At 43.7% G+C, this 20,369-nt stretch overlaps 1 protein-coding gene across 1 annotated transcript in view; it reads right to left on the bottom strand.

Moving 5' to 3' along the window:
• Positions 1 to 20,369, bottom strand: part of FAM227A (family with sequence similarity 227 member A) — a gene marked incomplete at its 5' end in the record, with an annotated part of 63,606 nt that overhangs the window by 17,312 nt on the left and 25,925 nt on the right. The window contains 6 exons of the mRNA XM_036250771.1: positions 370 to 522; positions 2,819 to 2,976; positions 5,538 to 5,632; positions 10,137 to 10,221; positions 14,312 to 14,391; positions 17,787 to 17,894. Of these exons, the coding sequence (XP_036106664.1) occupies positions 370 to 522; positions 2,819 to 2,976; positions 5,538 to 5,632; positions 10,137 to 10,221; positions 14,312 to 14,391; positions 17,787 to 17,894 (679 nt within the window). The remainder of the gene's footprint in view (positions 1 to 369; positions 523 to 2,818; positions 2,977 to 5,537; positions 5,633 to 10,136; positions 10,222 to 14,311; positions 14,392 to 17,786; positions 17,895 to 20,369) is intronic.

Raw genomic sequence — 20,369 nt, 5'->3', positions numbered from 1 at the left:
AGGGAGACCCGGGTTCGGTTCCCGCTAAGGGCACGTGCCTCGGTTGCAGTTTGTCCCCGGCCCTGGATGGTCGTGCGGGTGGCAGCCACTCGATGTGTCCCTTTCGCATCGATGTTTCTCTCTCTCTCTCCCTCCCACTCTATCTGTACAAAAAATGGAGGAATGTCCTCGTGTGAGGATAAAAACAAAAAAAAAAAAACCCAAACAAATAAAATTAAAATCTAGTCTCTCTTACTGTGGAGTTTACATTCTGACCACAAGAAAGATGAGTGTGTTTGGATGTTATGGGGCTTGCCCCCCAATTACGAGTTATTCCGATGTGCTACAACAGAAATTCTGCAACACCACTTCCCCAAAGCCCCGGAGTACCTGAGGAAGCCATCGTGTAGCTCCTTTATGTAATCATCGAAGTAAGTCCACTCGCTCCAGTGGAGATGGCTCAGCTGCCGGAGGATGTCCCCTCGCCTCTTCATGTTGCACAGGGTCAGGCTGATGACATCAGAGTAGGTCAGGCTGGACTCAGTGGCTTTCATGGTCAAGGAAAACCCCACGCTGTCAGCCGGTACTGGCTCTCAGCATTATTAGTGGGATGAGCCTAGTGCGTGGGGAGTAGGGATGGTGAGATGGCAGAGCGGGGAAACTGTCTGTGGACGAGATAACTGAAATCTGGGCAGGAAATGACCTTCTGCTCTTCGACCATGGCCTGCTTTGAGAAGATGCTGTCCTCTCCATGGCTAGGCCACTCCCTATCTTTTAATAAAACCCTCCCTCTGCCTGCTGATGGAAGGGCAAGGCAATGCTTTTTTCAGACTGTCATCTAAAATCCTTACTCCGTTATCATAGTGGTGAATAGGAAGGAGTTCCAACTTTTCCTTCCTTTTAGGCCCAAAGCCTCATTCCCATGCTCATGTATATATGTCAGAAATTTTTCTTTGCCTCCTTCTATCCCTTTACCCCTTCTGGATCAGTCGGAATCTCAGCTATATTCGTCACTTGTTGAGGGAGTTCAGACAGGATATAAGTCATCCTCTATGTTTCCAGTTCCTTATCTTTAAAATAGGGATAATACCTTCCACAGATGATGTTAATAATGGTGACAGTTATTACTTATTTAGTACCAGCTGTGTGCCATTTAATCCTGGTCACAACACTATTGGTTTGGTATGACTATCCTTATTTTAGGAAGGAGAAGATACAGACATTGAGCTCAGAGGTTAAGCTGTGCACATGAGATGTGAAGGCCAGTGGGCTGCTGAGCTGGGACTCAAATCCAGGTCTGTGTATCTCCAGCCCAGGCTCCTTGCACTACGTTACACTACATCACACCATATTACATGGCACTGTCTTTACAGAACAATAGGTGATCGAAGGATAAGTATTTTATAAACAATGAAGCACCATGAATGGTGAGTTCTCATTCTCTGTCTATAGACATATACATAGGTTTGTAGATACGAAGTGCTACAGGGCAGCAGTTACAAGTCCTGCCTAGCTTGCTATGAAAACGCCTCCTGATGGAAGCTATATGTAGATGGGTACTATTCAGCACTTGTTACCTGCCAGGCACCATGCTAACTAAGCCTTACCTCTGTTGTGTCTGTACTCTACAAAACAGGCCTATGAGGCAGTACGGTTATCCCCATTTTATAGATGAAAAATGAGGCTCAGAGAGAAGCTAGAACTTGTCTAAGATCACTCGGCTGAGCTGGCAAGCAGCTGAGTTGTTTCCTGAGTCCAGGTCTATTTGAATCCATGTTCTGACCCTCTTTGGTAAACTGCTAAGACTCAGGACACCAACAAATGTCACACCTGTTTTATTAAGATCTGAGCTTTTGCCCTGGATGGTTTGGCTCAGTAGTCAGAGCGTCGGCCTGCAGTCTGGAGAGACCAGGGTTCGGTTCCACTAAGGGCACGTACCTCGGTTGCAGTTTGTCCCTGGCTCTGGTTGGGTCGTGTGGGTAGCGACCACTCAGTGTGCCCTTTTCACATGGATGTTTCTCTCTCTCTCTCTCTCCGTCCCACTCTATCTGAACAAAATATGGAAAAATGGCCCTGGCTGGTTTGGCTCAGCGGTTAGAGCGTTGGCCTGTGGTCCAGAGAGACCCAGGTTCGATTCCTGCTAAGGGCACGTACCTCGGTTGCAGTTTGTCCCCGGCCTTCGTTGGTCGTGTGGGTGGCAGCCACTCCATGTGTCCCTTTCACATCGATGTTTCGCTCTCTCTCCTCTCTCCTTCCCACTCTATCTGAACAAAATATCGAAAAATGTCCTCGGGTGAGGATAAAAAAATAAATAAAAAATATGGAAAAATGTCCTCGGGTGAGGATAAAAAAAAAAGATCTGAAGCTTTTTACCAAATCTTTAGGATAAATGCCAGAGGGTCCAGAAATTTGCTGATGTGTCTAGGGAAGGGGTGTGTGTGAGGAGGGTGTTAAAAAAAAAACACACACCTAGACACCAAAATTCCTGATCAATACAGACTCCAGGGTCATTGAGCACCTGGGAGTGATTACTGAGTTGCAAAGTATGTTAGAGTATCTAGTTAGCCCATTCATCCCAGTATATGGGAAGAAACTTTGCACACAAAGTAATTTGATTTGCCCCAGGATCCCACACAGCCAGTTCAGAGGCAGATGTGGAACTAGAATGAGCAAGACTCTGACCCTTAGGTTTATATCAATGACCACCCCTGACAGACACCTACTACGAACCAGGTGCTACATGTAACAAGGGCTGGATGCCTCTCCCCTACCCTTGCTTCTGGGAAGAGGAAGCAGGGGCCAGGAGTAATGTGTAGCCCGCCTGTGAAGAAAAGGATATGGGACGATCTTGCTTCTTTCCCTCCTTACTATCAGCACATCTTTGCCAGACTGATGCAGAATGAAGTAGTTCAGGAGGAAGTATACAATCAGAGGGCTCTTCCCATAAATGTTGAAAAGGTTTGAAGTCAGCCCAGGGCTTTTGCAGGCAGGGTGAGACTGAACAGGAAAGAGAGAGGACAAAAATAAAGGATATGGTCACTTTTACAGCATGCATTAAGAAATGTAAAGGCAGCCCTGGCCAGTTTGGCTCAGCGGTTAGAGCGTCGGCCTGCGGTCCTGAGAGACCCGGGTTCGGTTCCCGCTAGGGGCACGTGCCTCGGTTGCAGTTTGTCCCCGGCCCTGGTCGGTTGTGCGGGTGGCAGCCACTCGATGTGTCCCTTCACATCGATGTTTCTCTCTCTCTGTTCCTCTCTCTCCCTCCCACTCTACCTGAACAAAAAAGTGGAAAAATGTCCTCGGGTGAGGATTAAAAAAAAAAAAAAAAAAAAAAAAAGAAATGTAAAGGCAGCCCTGGCTGGTTTGGCTCAGCGGTTAGTGTCGACCTGCGGTCCCGAGAGACCCGGGTTCGGTTCCTGCTAAGGGCATGCCCCTCGGTTATAGTTTGTCCCTGGTTGGTTGTGCGGGTAGCAGCCACTCGATGTGTCCCTTTCACATCGATGTTTCTCTCTCTCTCTCACTGTTCCTCTCTCTCCCTTCCACTCTACCTGAACAAAAAATGGAAAAATGTCCTCGGGTGAGGATAAAAAAATAAATAAAAAAAGTAAAGGTACTCATGTCCTTTGATCTGGTAACTAACTCCAGTTTTAGGATGCTATCCTAAGGTAGTTACCCAAAATAAAGAAAACTGATTTAGGGACAAAGATGTTGATGGCTGATATTTTTACTATAACAAAAGATTAGAAGAATTTTCAAGAAGATATTAACATCTCTACCTTGATCATCTTAAAATAATCAAGATGTGCATGGAAAGGCAACCCACTGTATGGGGTGCATAACTGCCAATGATATATCAGATAAGGGGTTAATTTCCAATATATATAGAGTGCTCATACAACTCAACCAAAGAAAGACAAAGAACCCAATTAAAAAATGGGCAGAGGAACTAAATAGACACCTCTCCAAACAGGACATACAAATGGCTAAGAGACATATGAAGAAATGCTCAACATCACTAATCATCAGAGAGATGCAAATTATTATTATTATTATTTTTTTATCCTCACCCGAGGACATTTTTCAACATTTCCTTCAGATAGAGTGGGAGGGAGAAAGTGAGAGAGAAAGATCAACGTGAAAGGGACACATCGAGTGGTCGCCACCCACACGACTCAACCAGGGCTGGGGACAAACTGCAACCAAGGTGCATGCCCTTAGCGGGAACCGAACCCTGGTCTCTCTGGACCGTAGGCCGATGCTCTAACCGCTGAGCCAAACTGGCCAGGGCCATTTTCCCAATTTTATAGAAGATGGTTGGAAGGGTTAAACAACTTGCTCAAGTAACACAGCTGATGAGATGCAGCACCAAGATCTGAACCCATATCTGTCTGTTTTTCTACCATGCCCTGCTACTTCTCAGAAGTGTCATGCTAAATGCTGACAGGAAACAGGCAGCAGTAATAAATATGGAGAAATGAAGAAGGTTCAAGAAATCTCCTACAGCCTGGCCAGTGTGGCTCAGTGGATTGAGTGTCATCCCATGGACTGAGAGGTCCCGGTTCAATTCCGGTTTGCATGCTGGGTTGCTAGCTCAATCCCCAGCGGGGGCAGCCAATCGATGTTTCTCACATTGATGTTTCTATCTCTCTCTCCCTTCCTCTCTCTAAAAAATCAATAAAAACATATTTTTTTTTTAAAAAAAGAAAGAAATCTACAATATTTGCTGTACTTGGCCAAACTCTGTGGCACGACTCCTTCGCTAGTTGGTATCTTGGGAAAGCCCCCAAACCTCTTGCCCTGCTCAGGGTCCTAAGAGCCACTCTCCACTACACAGAAATGAAGGTGTCATGGATATAAACCACCAAGCACTGAGGTTTGCGGGGAACGTTGAGGGGAGGGGCGGAGCAGAGAGGAGAACACGCAATCCGGTGAGTCTTGGGTTCTGTGGACCGTGCTGGTGCAAGCCTCCGCGGTTGTGAGCTCAGGCTCACAGCCAGGCAGATCTGAACGCAAGTCTTGACTTTATCAGTTGTTTGCTTTGTGAACTTGGACAAGTTAGTTACTTGCTCTGACAATCATTTTCCTCACTAATAAACTAAAGAAAAGCAGGAGTAATTATCCTGGAGTACTGCAACAACTAAAATGAAAGGTACTGTGTGCACAGGTTTCATATAGTGCCTGACATGCAGTAGTGTTTATCGCATGATAATTATCACCACTATCTCAGGTAAATCTCATACACCATGACCTAGAAATTACTGTCTCCATTTTATAGAGTAGAAAACAGCAACTCAGTGCTCTCCTTCTATTACACCCAGGCTCCTGAGTTTCAAGCAAGTAATTTAAATCCCTGGAGAAATCCAAAGACAAAACATTTACTTAACTTGTGCTTACCTTAGCCAGGAATTACCCTTAGGAGATTTCCTCACTGTATCACCTGATTCTACAATCAGAAATACCCCAATTCTTACTCTGACATCTCAAAAGTGGTGACTTTGTAATTATATCCCATAATCCTTTTAAAATCATCTCTACTATTAAATTTCCAATCCCGTGCTCACCTTCTTAGTATACATATTCTCATATTCTCTTGCTTCTGTTATCTTCTTGACTTGTGGTGTAGCTTTCCTCCAGAACAGAATCTGACAATAATTATCTGTCAATGCAATATTAGCAAAAAAAAAAAAATCACTGGAGTTGGTCAACTATGATAGATCTGTTTCCTGTTAGTGAGAAAATGCCTGAGGCCTGAGTGTATTCAGATCATTGGGAGATACTACAGGAAGTAGCTCAAATACATTCATACAATTTCACTTGCATTTTATCCAGATATATACCTATGGCCATAGATTTCTCTACTTATTAATCTATCCACTCATCCAACAAACATTTACTGAGCATCTACTATGTGCTGGGCCTATACTAGGTGCTGGAAGTAGATTATCTTCAAGAAATTCACATTTTGCCCTGACCAGTTTGGCTCAGCGGTTAGAGCTTTAGCCCATGGACCAAAGAGTTGCAGGTTTGATTCCAGTCAAGGGCATGTACCTTGGTTGCAGTTCGGTCCCCTGCCCTGGTCGGGGTCATGTGGGAGGCAACCAATCGATGTGTCTCTCTCACATCGATGCTTCTCTCTATCTCTCCCTCCTGCTCTGTCTGAAAATAAATGGAAAAATATCCTCAGGTGAGGATTAAAAAAAAAAAAAGAAAAGAAACCCACATTTTATGAGGAAAAAAAGACATGCAAATAATACATGTACACTAACTCAGGTGCCATGATAGAATTCTTTATAGGTTAAAGTATGATTACAGAACAAAGGGAGGCAAAAGGCTTTTTTTAAAAAGCTAAGTAGAATCAGGAAAGGTGTTGTAATTAAAAGAGAAAAAATATCCAACTCTTACACAAAGCTTTGGTTTTTCTGTAGGATGGGCAGAAACAACAGATCATCTATAAATGAATAATTAGAATTACAGCAGAGCTTTCAACAGCAACACTGGAAGCTAGAAGACGGTGGAATAAAATCACCAGAACACTGAGGTAGACTTGTGTGTCCAGGAAATCTATCCTTCGAGAACAAAGATGAACCAAAGGCATTAACAGAAAAACAAAAACAAGGGTACATACCAAGAAACCTGTGATAAAGAAACTGCTAAAGATTAGATGTGTTTCTCTCTCCGTTTCCTACTCTGTAAAATGAAGACAGTAAGTGCTAGGTCATGGTATTAGGATGTTTACTTGAGGTGGTGATGACAATGATCATGTAATAAACACTTACTACATGTCAGGCATTATATTAAACCTGTGCATGCAGTACATTTTGTTTAACTGTCACAGTCCTCTGAGGTCATTACTCCTGCTTTTCTTCATGCAGATCTGTCTGACTCTGACCCTGAGCTTTGAACCACTGAGCTTTGCCACTAGTACATTACAAAGAACCAGGAAAGTATGATACGTTCTCTTCAGGCACATCACCACCTTTCTAGAACATTATATGTTCAGCAACCTGGAGTTCATATATTCAAGAATTTTTTTTTTTTGGTACGTGCCCCTAGCGGGAACTGAACCCGGGACTCTGTGGTCCACAGGCCAACGCTCCAACCGCTGAGCCAAACCAGCCAGGGCAAGAATTTTTTTTTTTATCCTCACCCGAGGACATTTTTGCATTTATTTTCAGATAGAGTGGGAGGGAAAGAGGAAGGAAGAGAGAGAGAAACATCGACATGAGAGACACATCGACTGGTTGCTACCCACATGACCCCAACAGGGGCCAGGGATGAACTGCAACCGAGGTACGTGCCCTTAACAAGAACCGAACCCGGGACTCTGGTCTGTGGGCCGAAGCTCTAACTGCTGAGTCAAAATGGCCAGGGCTAATCCAAGAATTTTTATAACTTAATCTCCTGCCCCCTCTCCTCCTTGGAGACTGGGGGTGGGAAGTGGGGTTAAAAGTTCCCACCCTCTAATCATATTTGGTCTTTCTGGTAACCAGACAGCATCCTGAAGCTTTCTGCAGCCCCAACCTGAGACATCATCTTATTAGCATATCCTCAGATATAGCTGAGAGATGCTCATTATGAATAGCAAAAGCCACTCCTATGGCTCAGAAAATTCTGAGGGTTTTAGGAGCTCTATGCCAGGAACTGGGGATAAAAACCAAATCTGTATTTTTATTATAGCACACAATCTGAACAAGTGGACACAAAAGACTGGAAAAAATTAACAGAGCTTCAGGGACTTATGAGACAACAGGTCTAACATTTGTGTTTATCAGTCTCAAAAAGGAAGGGAAAAAGGTATGTGGTACAAAAAATTTATTTGAGAGTAATGTCTGAAAACTTCCCGAATTTGGCTAAAGACACAAACTTACAGACTCAAGAAGCTCTGCAAACCCTAAACAAGTTAAATTCAAACAAACCCAGGCCTAAACACACCATCATCAACCAGCTGAAAGACGAAGACAAAGTAAATAGCCTGGGGGCAGCCAGACAAAAATGCATCACACAGAAAGGGAGCAATTTCAAAGACTGGATTTCTCATCAGATGGTTATGGAACAACATTTTAAATTGCTGAGAGAAAAGAATTGTCAACCCAGAATTCTGTATCAGCAAAAATATCCTTCAATAATGAAAGTTAAATAAAGACATTCTCACCCTGGCTCATTTGGCCCTTGAACCAAAGGCACAATTAGATTCTCGGACATGGGCACCTATCTGGGTTGCAGGTTCAATCCCAGCCCTGGTGGGGGTTGTGCGGGAGGCAACCAATCAATGTGTCTCTCTCACATTGATCTTTCTCTCTCTCTCTCCCCCTACCTCCCTCCCACTCTAAAAAAAAAAAAAAAAAATCAATGGAAAAATATCCTCAGGTGAGGACTAACAACTGTAAACCTACTTTTGTCCCACCCTGTATATCTGATGATATATAGTAAATATAATAGATTCCTTTCCTTCTCTTACATTCTTTAAAATATGTATTATGATCCCTTTGGAATGTAGTCTAGCAGTTCCATAAAATGTTAAACATGACTCAACAATTCCACTCCTAGGTATGCATGCACCCGAGAGATATGAAAACTTGCTTATACAAGAATTTGAACACGAATGTCCATAGCAGCACTATGCATAAGAGTTACAAGGTGGAAACAATCTGAATAAAAATAAAAAGACTACATAAAACATGTGGGATGCTATATTCACTTTATTACAGTGGTCTGGAACCAAACCTGCAATACCTCTGAGGTATGCCTGTATTTGGAACCCTGACTATACATACCTCTCAATGGTGCCCAAGTGTTTTTTTTAAATAACAGCTTTATTGAGATATAATTCACATACTAACTTTTCTGAGCCTCCATTTCTCCATCAAGAAAAAGGATAGCCCTGGATGGGTGTGGCTCAGTAGGTTGGAACATCATATACCAAAAGGTTGCAAGTTCAATCCCTGGTCAGGGCTCCTACAGGAGGCAACCAGTTGATGTTTCTCTCTCTCTCTCTCTTCTACTCTCTCCCTAAGAATCAATTTCAAAACATATCAATCAATCAATAAACAAATAAATAAAAGAAAAGGAATAGTTTAATTTTTTGGAATAATGACACATGAAATTGTCTACATTGATACTGTGTTTTCTTCCGTTCTGTATTTGTCTATTTGACATCTATTAATTATAGGGCCAAACTAATGGCCAAAATTCTTTACATCTTCCTTGTGATCCAGAGCCCATACTCTGAACCACCCCCTTTATCTAACTCTCACACACCAAGCCAGTATTTCCCCTGACCTAAATCCATCCAGGGCCAGGTGCCACACCACTAGGGAAAGCCCCTGTACCCCCAAAAGCCTGCTAGAATTATTCGAAACTAGCCGACCCTAAACTGTTTACCCAGTTATAGCCTGTCTTTCTCAAGGAAACGCCCTCCCCTTGCTCCTTTCTGCCTGCTGACTGACGCTGAGAGCATATGGCAGACCTCGCTTCCTGTCAGTGTGGGGTGCCTGGGGTCTGGGCGTATTCAGACTATTGGGAGGTATTAGAGGAAGTAGCTCAGGTAAATGCATACAATTTCACTGGCATTTTATCCCATGGCCCTGCAGGTAAGCCATAGTAAGCCATGCCTCTGGTTTCCAGAACTGTGAATAACAGATTCTTCTTTCTATGACACTGACCCCTCTGGGTAATCACTGAGTCAATTTTATAAATTAACATCCAGGCAAGAATCAGTAAATGCTGGTTTCTGATGGGGAGAGGAGCAGTAATCATGCCTTAGATTTATTTCTTCCACTGCCAACAACCTCTCTTTCCCACAGATATTAGTGCTGTGCTGGACTCATCATTACAAAAGTGGAACTTAATTAAGTGCTTGTTGAACTGAAAAGACAATTACAGCCTCTCAAAAGATATTACTTGGTGCCAGGGCCCAGGCTAGAACTTGGATGTAAACTAAGGTAAAAATTATGTTGAAGGGGGAGGGGGGAATCAGTGGGGGAAAAAGGAGAAACACCTGTAACAAAAATAAATAAATTACTAAAAATAAATAAATAAATAAAATTTTAAAACTTATAAAAAATAAATAAAAATTATGTTGAAATAAACCAAAAACATGAGGGTTTGGAGACAATAACTGAACCGGAAGCTTACATTTCCCTTTTAGGCAGTTACTATACCTTTCGCGGTATTCTGCATTTGTGAGGTATCCTCCGGATCCTTGGATAAAGTGTCTCTTTCGCTGTTTGAATTTCCACTAGTTGCCTCCAGGGAATAGGAAAAAAAAATTAGAAAAACTGATAGTGAGAGGAATACAAAAAGTCTGCAGGCTATTTCATAGACATTTCTGACTGTTCTTGTAGAGGGACAGCTTTCGGGCACGGTTTGACAACTCAGTCCTCTCTCCCGGGAGAGTGGTGGGGAGGAGCGGCTGATGTAGGAAACTCATGGGCTGGGGACTGAGGCAGACTGGGGTTCCAGGCCAGCCTTGTTGCGCAACAGCTGGTGATCCTGGGCAAGTCATCGAACTTCTTGACTGCCCTGGTTTCCCTGTGGGGTCCTTATGAAGATTAAGTCAGCTGATGCGTGCAAAGTGCACGAGCGGCCTCTCGTGGGAAGTGCTCCATGAATATTGCAATCACCACATTTCACTGAGCCAACCACTAATGTGTCTGGCACTGGCAAGACCCTGAAACCTAGTCCTTGCCCAGAGGAGCTCCCGGTCCAGCAGGGAAGACAACAGTAGATAATTATGCTAAGGTGTAGAAAGTATCACATATTTATTAGCGAGGCAATATAAGTTAGGATTAGGTCTGTAGGTGAGTGACAGAGACTCAAAATAACAGTAGCTCAAACTATGTAGAAATTTCTTTCCCACATAATAGTCAGGTAGATAATACAGGGCTTATATAGTATTTCTGCTGGGATAAGTCCTTAGGGCATCCAACTTCTTCCGGCTCATGGTTCCACCTTTCCTAAGATAGAAACCCTGTTCTTAGGGTCCAAAATGGCAGCTAGAGTTCCAGTCATCACATTCACATTCCAGGCAGCAGAACAGAGAGAACAGCAGAGGCAAAGGATTCACATGAGCTCTTTTCTTAAGACTCCCAGACACTGCCATGTGGCACATCCACCTATATCCCATTAACTAGATCTTAGTCACACAGCTACACATGGGTAATGGGGAGGCTAGGAAATGTAATCTTGTATCTGGCCATGTGCATGCCCAGATAAAAATCGGAGGTTCTCTTTCTGTAGAGGAAGGGAACAAGACAGTGCAGCCAACTAATGGTAGGCCAGAAGCATAAGACAGAGTGGGGAACTCTTTTTTTTTTTAAATCCTCACCCAAGGGTATTTTTTCTTCTTCTTTTTTTAATCCTCATGTTTTCTGTTTATCTACAGAAAGAGTGGGAGGGAGAGAAAGGAAGAGAGACAGAAGCATCGATGTGAGAGACACATTGACTGGCTGCCACCCACATGACCCCTACCAGGACTGGGACCAAACTGCAACCGAGGTATGTGCCCTTGACTGGAACCGAACCTGAGACTCATTGGTCCATGGGCTGACGCTCTACCACTGAGCCAAACTGGCCAGGGATGGAGGATATTTTTGCATTTATCTTCAGATACAGCGGGAGGGAGAGAGGGAAGAAGAGAGACAGACAGAAACATCAACATGAGAGAGACACATTGACTGGTTGCCTCCCACATGACCCTTACCAGGGTCGGGACCAAACCACAACCAAGATACGTGCCCTTGGCCGGAATTGAACCTGGGACTCCCTGGTCTGTGGGCAGATGCTCTAACCACTGAACCAATCTGACCAGGATAGGAATCTTTCTTTTTTTTTTTTATTTTTATTTTTTTAATCCTCTCCTGAGGACATTTTTCCATTTTTTGTTCAGATAGAGTGGGAGGGAGAGAGAGGGGGAGAGAGAGAGAGAGAGAGAAACATCGACGTGAAGGGACACATCGAGTGGCTGCCACCCGAACGACTGACCAGGGCCGGGGACAAACTGCAACCGAGGTACATGCCCTTAGCGGGAATCGAACCCGGGTCTCTCGGGACCGCAGGCCAACACTCTAACCGCTGAGCCAAACCGGCCAGGGCTTTTTTTATTTTATTTTTTATTTTTATTTATTTATTTATTTTTTGGAATCTTTCTTTAAAAAAGTGTTTTTATTGATTTTTTAGAGAGGAAGAGAGAGAGAGAGAGAGAGAGAAACATTGATTGGCCGCCTCTTGCATGCCCCCTACTGGGGATGAAGCCCACAACCTGGATATGTGCCCTGACCAGGAATCAAACCAGGACCTCTCAGTCCACGGGACGATGCTCAATCCACTGAGCCACGCTGGCCAGGCAAGGGAACACTGGATTCTGTCTGGGGGAGAGCTGGAGGGTTTCCAAGGAGAGTAGACACTTTTATTCTGTCTTTAAGGATGAGTAGGAGTTTAGTGATGCTAAACAGATGGCCCACCAAGTGGCAGACAAGCAGTCCACCAGCCTTAACAACCACCAGTTTGCTTTTATATAAATATGTTATTTGATTAGGAAGAAGAAAGCAGAAAGGACTTCCCATACACTATGCAGCTGGTTGTCCAACAGCTACTGATGTTTATAGTGTTGAATTGGTAACTGGGATTTGTTAGAGAGAAAATACTTTCGGGGCTCAATGAAGCATCATGTTCATTCTTTTTTTTTTTTAATCCTCACCTGAAGATATTTTTTCAAATATCTTCAGATAGAGTGGGGGCAGGGGAGAGAGACAGAGAGAGAAAGAGAAACATCGATGTGAGAGAGACACACATCAATTGATTGCCTCCCACACGACCCCGACCAGGGCTGGGGAGAATCACAACCGAGGTACATGCCCTTGACTGGAATCGAACTTGTTACTCTTTGGTCCGTGGGCTGACTCTCTAACCACTGAGCCAAACCAGCCAGGGCTCATGTTCATTCTTTTTTTTTTCCTTTATTGATTCTGGAGAAAGAAGAAGTGAGAAGGAGAGAGAGAGAGAGACAGAAACATCGATGAGAGATGTTTGCCTCCTACATGCTCCCCACTGGGGATTTGGCCCACAACCTGGGCATGTGTCCTGACTGGGAATCAAACCGGCAACCTCTTGGTACATGGGTCGATGCTCAACCACTGAGCCACACTAGCCAGACTCATGTTCATTCTTAACAGGCCTCAGCAAGCTCTACAGTAGAGCAGAGAATAAATGCAGAGACTGGCTTAGTTTGAGTTATTAAGACTCTCCTACTTGTTGGAGAGGCAGCATAATGATGTAGAGAGAACTCAGACTGACAGTGTCCTGATGTCAGCTAAAGTCATCTGTGTGGCCTAGGGAAAATGATCACCTGAGTCTATTCCTTCCTTTGCCAAATAATCATTACCGACCTGGCAGAAACGTTTTAAGGACTAGAGGGGATATATGCAAAGAAAATCTGTAGATGGTGGACTGTCCAAAGTACTTTTCCATCTATTTTCACATTGTGACCAGCACCCACCTAAAAGGGCTCAATGAAAGGGGTGAGTAATATTTTAAAGGGTAAGGATAAAAGTTTGTAAAAGGCAGAAACTGTGGACATTGTGTTGCTTGCATGGCCTTTGCTCAGCCTTCTGCTGAGTACAGATAAGGATTATCCGGATTATCTGCAAGGCAATGGATAACCCAGCAGATGCTGGATGAGATACCAGACCAGTCCTACTGCAAAGTAGACAGTGGGCCAGAGTACATCAGCAGGAACTGCTGGAAGCTAAAAGACACCCCAACCTTGATTTGAAGCTGAACCCTTCTCGGCTCAGCCCACCTGCACCCAGGCACATGCAACAAAGCCACTTTGCTCTACACTGGCCTTGTGTTGTGGCTGTGATCTCCCGCCGCCTCAGACCTTTTACCATCCACTGAGTGTATAAGGCTAGGTGACTATCATTGGCATGGGGGTAAAGTAATACTGCTCTGGGGCTCCCTCCTCACCAGAGGAGATGGAACCATTCTACCCCACGTGGTCACCCTGCTACTCAGATTCTGCACACTGAGAGCTTAGCGATGATGGGACAGAGCAGCAGGAGAGCCAGTTTTCGAGCCAAAGTGAGATTCCATCCGGGGATACCCAGAAATATCTGAGAGAGGGGCGGGCTTTGAGATCTGGTATTAGCAGGTATGGGCACAAGCTGGAGGAATTTGGGTCAGTACTGTTATTGACCCTCAGTGTACCCATGCTCTGGAACTTGGGAAAATTCAGGGCCCCTCCCCAAGATGATGGGGTAGGGAGTGCAGAGATGTGGGACTGACCAGAAGTCATTGAAGCTTACGGGGCTCCAAGGGCTTGTGCCTCCCCACTCACCTGAGGAAAGGGGACTTGCTTGTTCTGGACAGATTTCTGGGAAGAGTATGTTTTAGAGGAGAGGAAGGACATCTCTTTTCCTAGGGAAGAAAAAAAGTTATTTGTAGAATATATGTGAGTTTATTCCGCACACAGATGGACTCACACAAGGGTTAACAAGGATATTCTGCACACAATGCCTTGGAGTGCTGCTCAATCCTTAAGAACAATTCAGCCCTGGCCGGTTTGGCTCAGCGGTTAGAGCGTCGGCCTGCGGTCCTGAGAGACCCGGGTTCGGTTTCCGCTAAGGGCGCGTACCTTGGTTGCAGTTTGTCCCCGGCCCTGGTTGGGTCGTGCGGATGGCAGCCACTGGATGTGTTCCTTTCACATCGATGTTTCTCTCTCTCCCTCCCACTCTACCTGAACAAAAAATGGAAAAATGTCCTCGGGTGAGGATAAAAAATAAATAAATAAATAAGAACAATTCAGAGCGTGTCCTGCACACAGGTATGCCACTCCTTGCCTGCAAACAGGAAGGATGAGATATTCTTAAGAGCAGCACTGACCTTTGAGGGGGGTGGTGGTTTGTACAAGAAGAACTAGCAGGGGAAATAGATTAGTTATCTTGATAGGAACTGGGACCACAGCAATCTCTTTGGCTATAAAAATAAACAGCTGCAGGACTTTGGGGGCTGCAGTCTAGTCTGTTTGTGTCTTTTGTTCATTTCGCAGACCCTCAGGCAACAGTTATTCTTCAGTTCCTTCATGTCCTGGGGTGGCATTGCAGACCAAAAACTTTGGGACAGCCCCCTCCCTGGAGGCAATAGCTACAGCAAGAGAAACAGCCTCAGGCAAACCAGAACTACATACTGAGTGACCTTGGGCAAGTTAAGTAACCTCTCTGATCTCATTAAAAAGTGTGAATACTCAATAAGGAAGAAAGGGGGACATCTGTAATACACCAGCCTCAGGCAAACCAGAACTACATACTGAGTAACCTTGGGCAAGTTAAGTAACCTCTCTGTTCCCATTAAAAAGTGTGAATACTCAATGGGGAAGAAAGGGGGACATCTGCAATACTTTCAACAATAAAAAAAGTGTGAATACTAACTACCTCAGGGCTGAGAGCTAATTAAAGGAAATAATGTATGCAGAGTACAAAGGACAAGTACTCAATGCATATTAAAATAAAAAATAAAGGACTTCAGCCCTGGCCAGTTTGGCTCAGCTATTAGAGAGATCTGCCTCTCTTACATCATTGTCTCTGTCTCTCTCTCTCTCTCTCCTTCTCTCCCTCCCTCCCTCCCATTCTATCTGAAGGTAAGTGGAAAAATATCCTCAGGTGAGGATTAAAAAAAAAAAGACTTCAAAAGAAAAACAAAAAACTCAGAACCCAGCAAAATAGAAATGAATAAATGTTGGATTAAATACTTTAAAAAGTAACAATCTATCAATCTCATTAGATGTTAAATTTAGTATTCATTGAAATGTCAGTAAATTTGAAGACAATTTACAGGCTAGACTTCTTTCATTCTGAAATTCCTGTGTGTCTATGATGACTGCTTGGAAAACAAACCTATTAGGTTGGTCAGTAACTAAGCGTGTAGAAAAGTAACGCACGGAAGTGCCTGGCTCTGAGTAAGGGGTGGCTGTTCTCATTTCCAGCCAGTCACTGTAGCCACTCACTTCTCTAGGCTGTCACGTATTCTCTTCCCTGTGCCTTGCACCAGGGCTTCTCAAACTGGACTGTGCTTTTATATTTTTTTGTTTTTGTGTTTTTGTTTTTTTATCCTCACCCGAGGACATTTTTTCGTTTTTTGTTCAGATAGAGTGGGAGGAAGAGAGAGAAACATCGACGTGAAAGAGACACATCGAGTGGTTGCCACCAGCACGACCCAACCAGGGATAGGGACAAACTGCAACTGAGGTACATGCCCTTAGCGGGAACCGAACCCGGGTCTCTCTGGACCACAGGCCGATGCTCTAACCGCTGAGCCAAACCGGCTAGGGTTGGACTGCGCTTTTAGATCAATGAGAGATATTGGTAAACTGCAGAGTCTGATTTGTCCAGTCTAGGGAGATGCTGATGCAGCAGGCTGGTCCTTAGATCACACTTTGCAGGCCTGAGTTTGAATCCTGCTTAAACCACCCATGGGCTGGTCATCCCTTACAATCCTCCCGCTGTTGCTTTGAGGAATGCCTCTTGTTTCCCTCATGCCTGTGTCTTCTCACATGCTGTTTCCTCTGTCTGGAACAGTAGTCCTCCCCTTTACCAGCCTAAAACACATATCCTTTAAATCTCAGCCTAATGCCCTGGCGGTTTGGCTCAGCGGTTAGAGCATCGGCCTGCGGTCCGGAGAGACCCGGGTTCGGTTCCCGCTAAGGGCATGTACCTCGGTTGCAGTTTGTCCCCGGCCCTGGTTGGTTGTGCGGGTGGCGACCACTCGATGTGTCCCTTTCACATCGATGTTTCTCTCTCTCTCTGTTCCTCTCTCTCCCTCCCACTCTATCTGAACAAAGAATGGAAAAATGTCCTCGGGTGAGGATGATAAAAAATAAAAATAAAGCCCTGGCCGGTTTGGCTCAGCGGTTAGAGCATCGGCCTGCGGTTCAGAGAGACCCGGGTTCGGTTCCCGCTAAGGGCATGTACCTCGGTTGCAGTTTGTCCCTGGCCCTGGTTGGTCATGCGGGTGGCAGCCACTCGATGTGTCCCTTTCACGTCGATGTTTCTCTCTCTCTCTCTCTCTTCCTCTCTCTCCCTCCCACTCTATCTGTGCAAAAAATGGGAAAAAGTGTCCTCGGGTGAGGATAAAAAAAAAAAATCAATAAAAATATATTTAAAAAAAAAAAAATTAAAAAATAAATAAATAAATAAATAAATCTCAGCCTAACTGCCACTTACTGACCCTCAAGGGCTGCACTGGGTACCCCTTCCCATGCCACTTAGCACCCATATTCCCCATCATAGTGCACAATTCACTGCAGTATAACTGTGTTGCCTGTATTTCCCAATAGACCACACGGTGGGCACTGTGCTTGTCTCCACGCGTGATCCTAGTGTTTATTTAGCACAGTGCTTAGCACATGGTACTCTTTATGTGTCTGTTGAGTGCAAATAAAAGGTTTGCCTTGGGAAAGTTGCTTCTATGAACTCTAGTTTCCTCATCTGTGGATTTAGTGTGTACTTCAACTTGTGAGGATTAAATAAAAAGGATGAAGAACTGAGCATGGTGCCTGGCACACAGTAGACACTCAATAACTGGCATCTACTATTATAATATAAAATACTACCCCCTACATCCCAACAAGTATGCTGTGCTCACTCTAACTACAGTTCATAAATTAACATTTCAGTCATTATGGTGGCTAGTTTGGGGATGGATGAGAGAGAACCTGGCCTGAGGATTTTAATACTAAGGCCTTTCCCTACCCCAACTAGATGGTGGCTGGGCATGACCCAGGCAAAGGGGGCAGAAAACCATAAGTGGTATCTTACCCTTTATCAGTTTTTTTCTTTGCATCATTAATTCTTCTCTCAAGAATCTCTCTGGATCCAGTTTTGAGTAGTCCCAACTTTCATAGCTCTGTGGGCAAGGATATATACCTAAGAGAAGTCAAAAGTGATCATGAAAACTGCAAAAGAGAACAGAAGGCAGAAAAAGAAGACAGAGATGCCCCTGCTGGTCCTGGGGAGGCTGGGCTTCCAGAAAGCATTATCCCTGTCCTACACCTGCCTTGTGGTCTTGGGTGTCACTTCCTCTCTAGGAAGCTTTGGTTTCTTCATCTGGAAAATGCAGACAGTGATGCCCACCCTGCCCTCCTGACAGCATGGGTATAAGGATCAGATCATACCACGGACGAGTGACCCTGTGACACGCTATGCAGGTGTGAAGGCACTGTAATTATTTGTTTTCCTATCTATCTCCTCTGCTTTTACTGAACTATGAGCTCACTGAGGGCAGGTATTATTTATCTTTCTACCTCCAGGGATTAGTGTTAAACCTGGAACATAATAAATAGGTACTTAGTAAATTCTGTTCAACATATTATCACACTTAGCTAAGTACCAGAAATGAGTTCACCCTAAGTATTTGACAGTGATGTTTATGGGACTAATGCTTTTCTTTTAAAGAAATGTGTTTCAGAGTCTTGGGATCTTGGAACCTGAACTCTCAGACTTAGAGGGACTCCACTGTCTCCCTAAGTTCTTTGCTTTAGGAAAGAAAAGACAAAGGATTAATTGAGAAATTTGAGTCTCTATGCAAAGCTGCTGTTGTTTCTACTGGACAAAGTAAGAAGACAGGAGGTTTGTTATTGGGATGAATTAGGAAAAGGAAGCACAGCGTTGGAAAAAAAGGGGAATAGGAAGGAGGAACAGAAAGAGTCAGAGAATAGGAGGCAGAGTGGCATAATGGTCACAGACCTAGCTTTGCTGTGGTACTGAATCTGAATGCGTGGATCTGAATGGCTGCTCCCCCATTTGTTTGCTTTTGAATTTCTTTGATCCTTCGTATGTTAAGAGGATTAAATGGGTGTGCAGAAAAGAGTTAACATAGTAGACTATTATCCTCAGAAAGGCCTGCTTGCAAGATTGGCCCTTAGCTGGCATCTGGGACCTTGGCTGGTAAACAGTTTCTTACATTGATATAAAACTTTCCCTAAGTAGAAGAAATAGATAAATTCCTAGAAACATACAACCTACCAAGACTAAATCATTGAAGAAACAGGAAATCTAAACAGACAAATGAGTAAGGAAATTGAGTCAGTAATCAAACCTTCCACCCCAATCAAGAAAAGCCCAAGACCAGATAAATTCTAATAAAATTTAAAGAATTTACTCCAATTCTTTTCAAATTCTTCCAAAAAAAATTAGAGGAAGGAATACTTTCTGTCTATTAAAAATATGTTTTTGTTGATTTTTTTAGAGAGAGAGGAAGGGAAGAGAGATAGAAACATTGATGTGAGAGAGAAACATCAATTGGTTGCCTCCTGCACGCCCCCTACTGGGGATTGAGCCTGCAACCTGGAGATGTGCCCTGACCAGGAATCGTACTGGGACCTCTCAGTCCATGGGATGGACGATGCTCAACTCAGTCCACTGAGCCATACCAGCTGGGTGAGGAGGGAATACTTTCAAACTCATTTTGGAAGATCAGTATTATCCTGATACCAAACCTAGATAAGAATACCATAGAAAAAGAAAAGTATAGGCCAATATTGCTGATGAATATAGATAAAAAATTCCTCAACAAAATACTAGCAAACAGAATTCAACAGAACATTAAAAGGTTCACACACCACAATGAAGCAGAATTTATCCTTGGGATACAAGGATAGTATGATATATACAAACCAATAAATGTGATACATCACATCAATACAATGAAAGATAAAAACCACATGTTCATCTCAATAAATGCAGGAAAAATCTCTGACAAAATTCAACACCCTTTCATGATAAAAACTTTTTTTAAAAAGTTTTTTAAAAAGAAGGAATAAATCTCAACATAATAAAGGCCATATATGACAAGCCCACAGCTACCTCATACTCAACAATGAAAGGTTGAAATATTTTCTTCTAAGATCAGGAACAAAACTAAGGCGCTCACTTACACCACTCCTATTCAACATAGTATTAGAAGTCTTAGCCAGAGAAATTAGGCACGGATAAGAAATAAAAGATGTCCAAATCAGAAAGGAAGAAGTAAAATTGACTCTATTTGCTGATAACTTGGTATTATTATGTATAGAAAACCCTAAAGATTCCACAAAAAACTGTTAGAACTAATACATGAATTCAGTAAAGTTTCAGGATACAAAATCAACACACAAAATCAAGACACAAAAATCAACTGGGTTGCCCGGCCGGTGTGACTCAGAGGTTGAGTGTTGACTCATGCACCAAGAGGTCGAGTGTTGACTCATGCACCAAGAGGTCGCTGGTTTAATTCCAGGTCAGGGCACATGCCCAGGTTGTGGGTTAAATCCCCAGTGTGGGGCATACAGGAGTCGGCTAATCAATGTTCTCTCTCATCAAAGTTTCTATCTCTCTCCCTCTTCCTTCCTCTCTCTAAAATCA

Source organism: Molossus molossus, unplaced genomic scaffold, assembly GCF_014108415.1.
Source record: "Molossus molossus isolate mMolMol1 unplaced genomic scaffold, mMolMol1.p scaffold_m16_p_10, whole genome shotgun sequence".
In the NCBI taxonomy this organism is placed as follows: Eukaryota; Metazoa; Chordata; class Mammalia; order Chiroptera; family Molossidae; genus Molossus; species Molossus molossus.
Note: the sequence above shows the minus strand (reverse complement) of the source record. Positions and strands in the feature narration are given on the sequence as shown.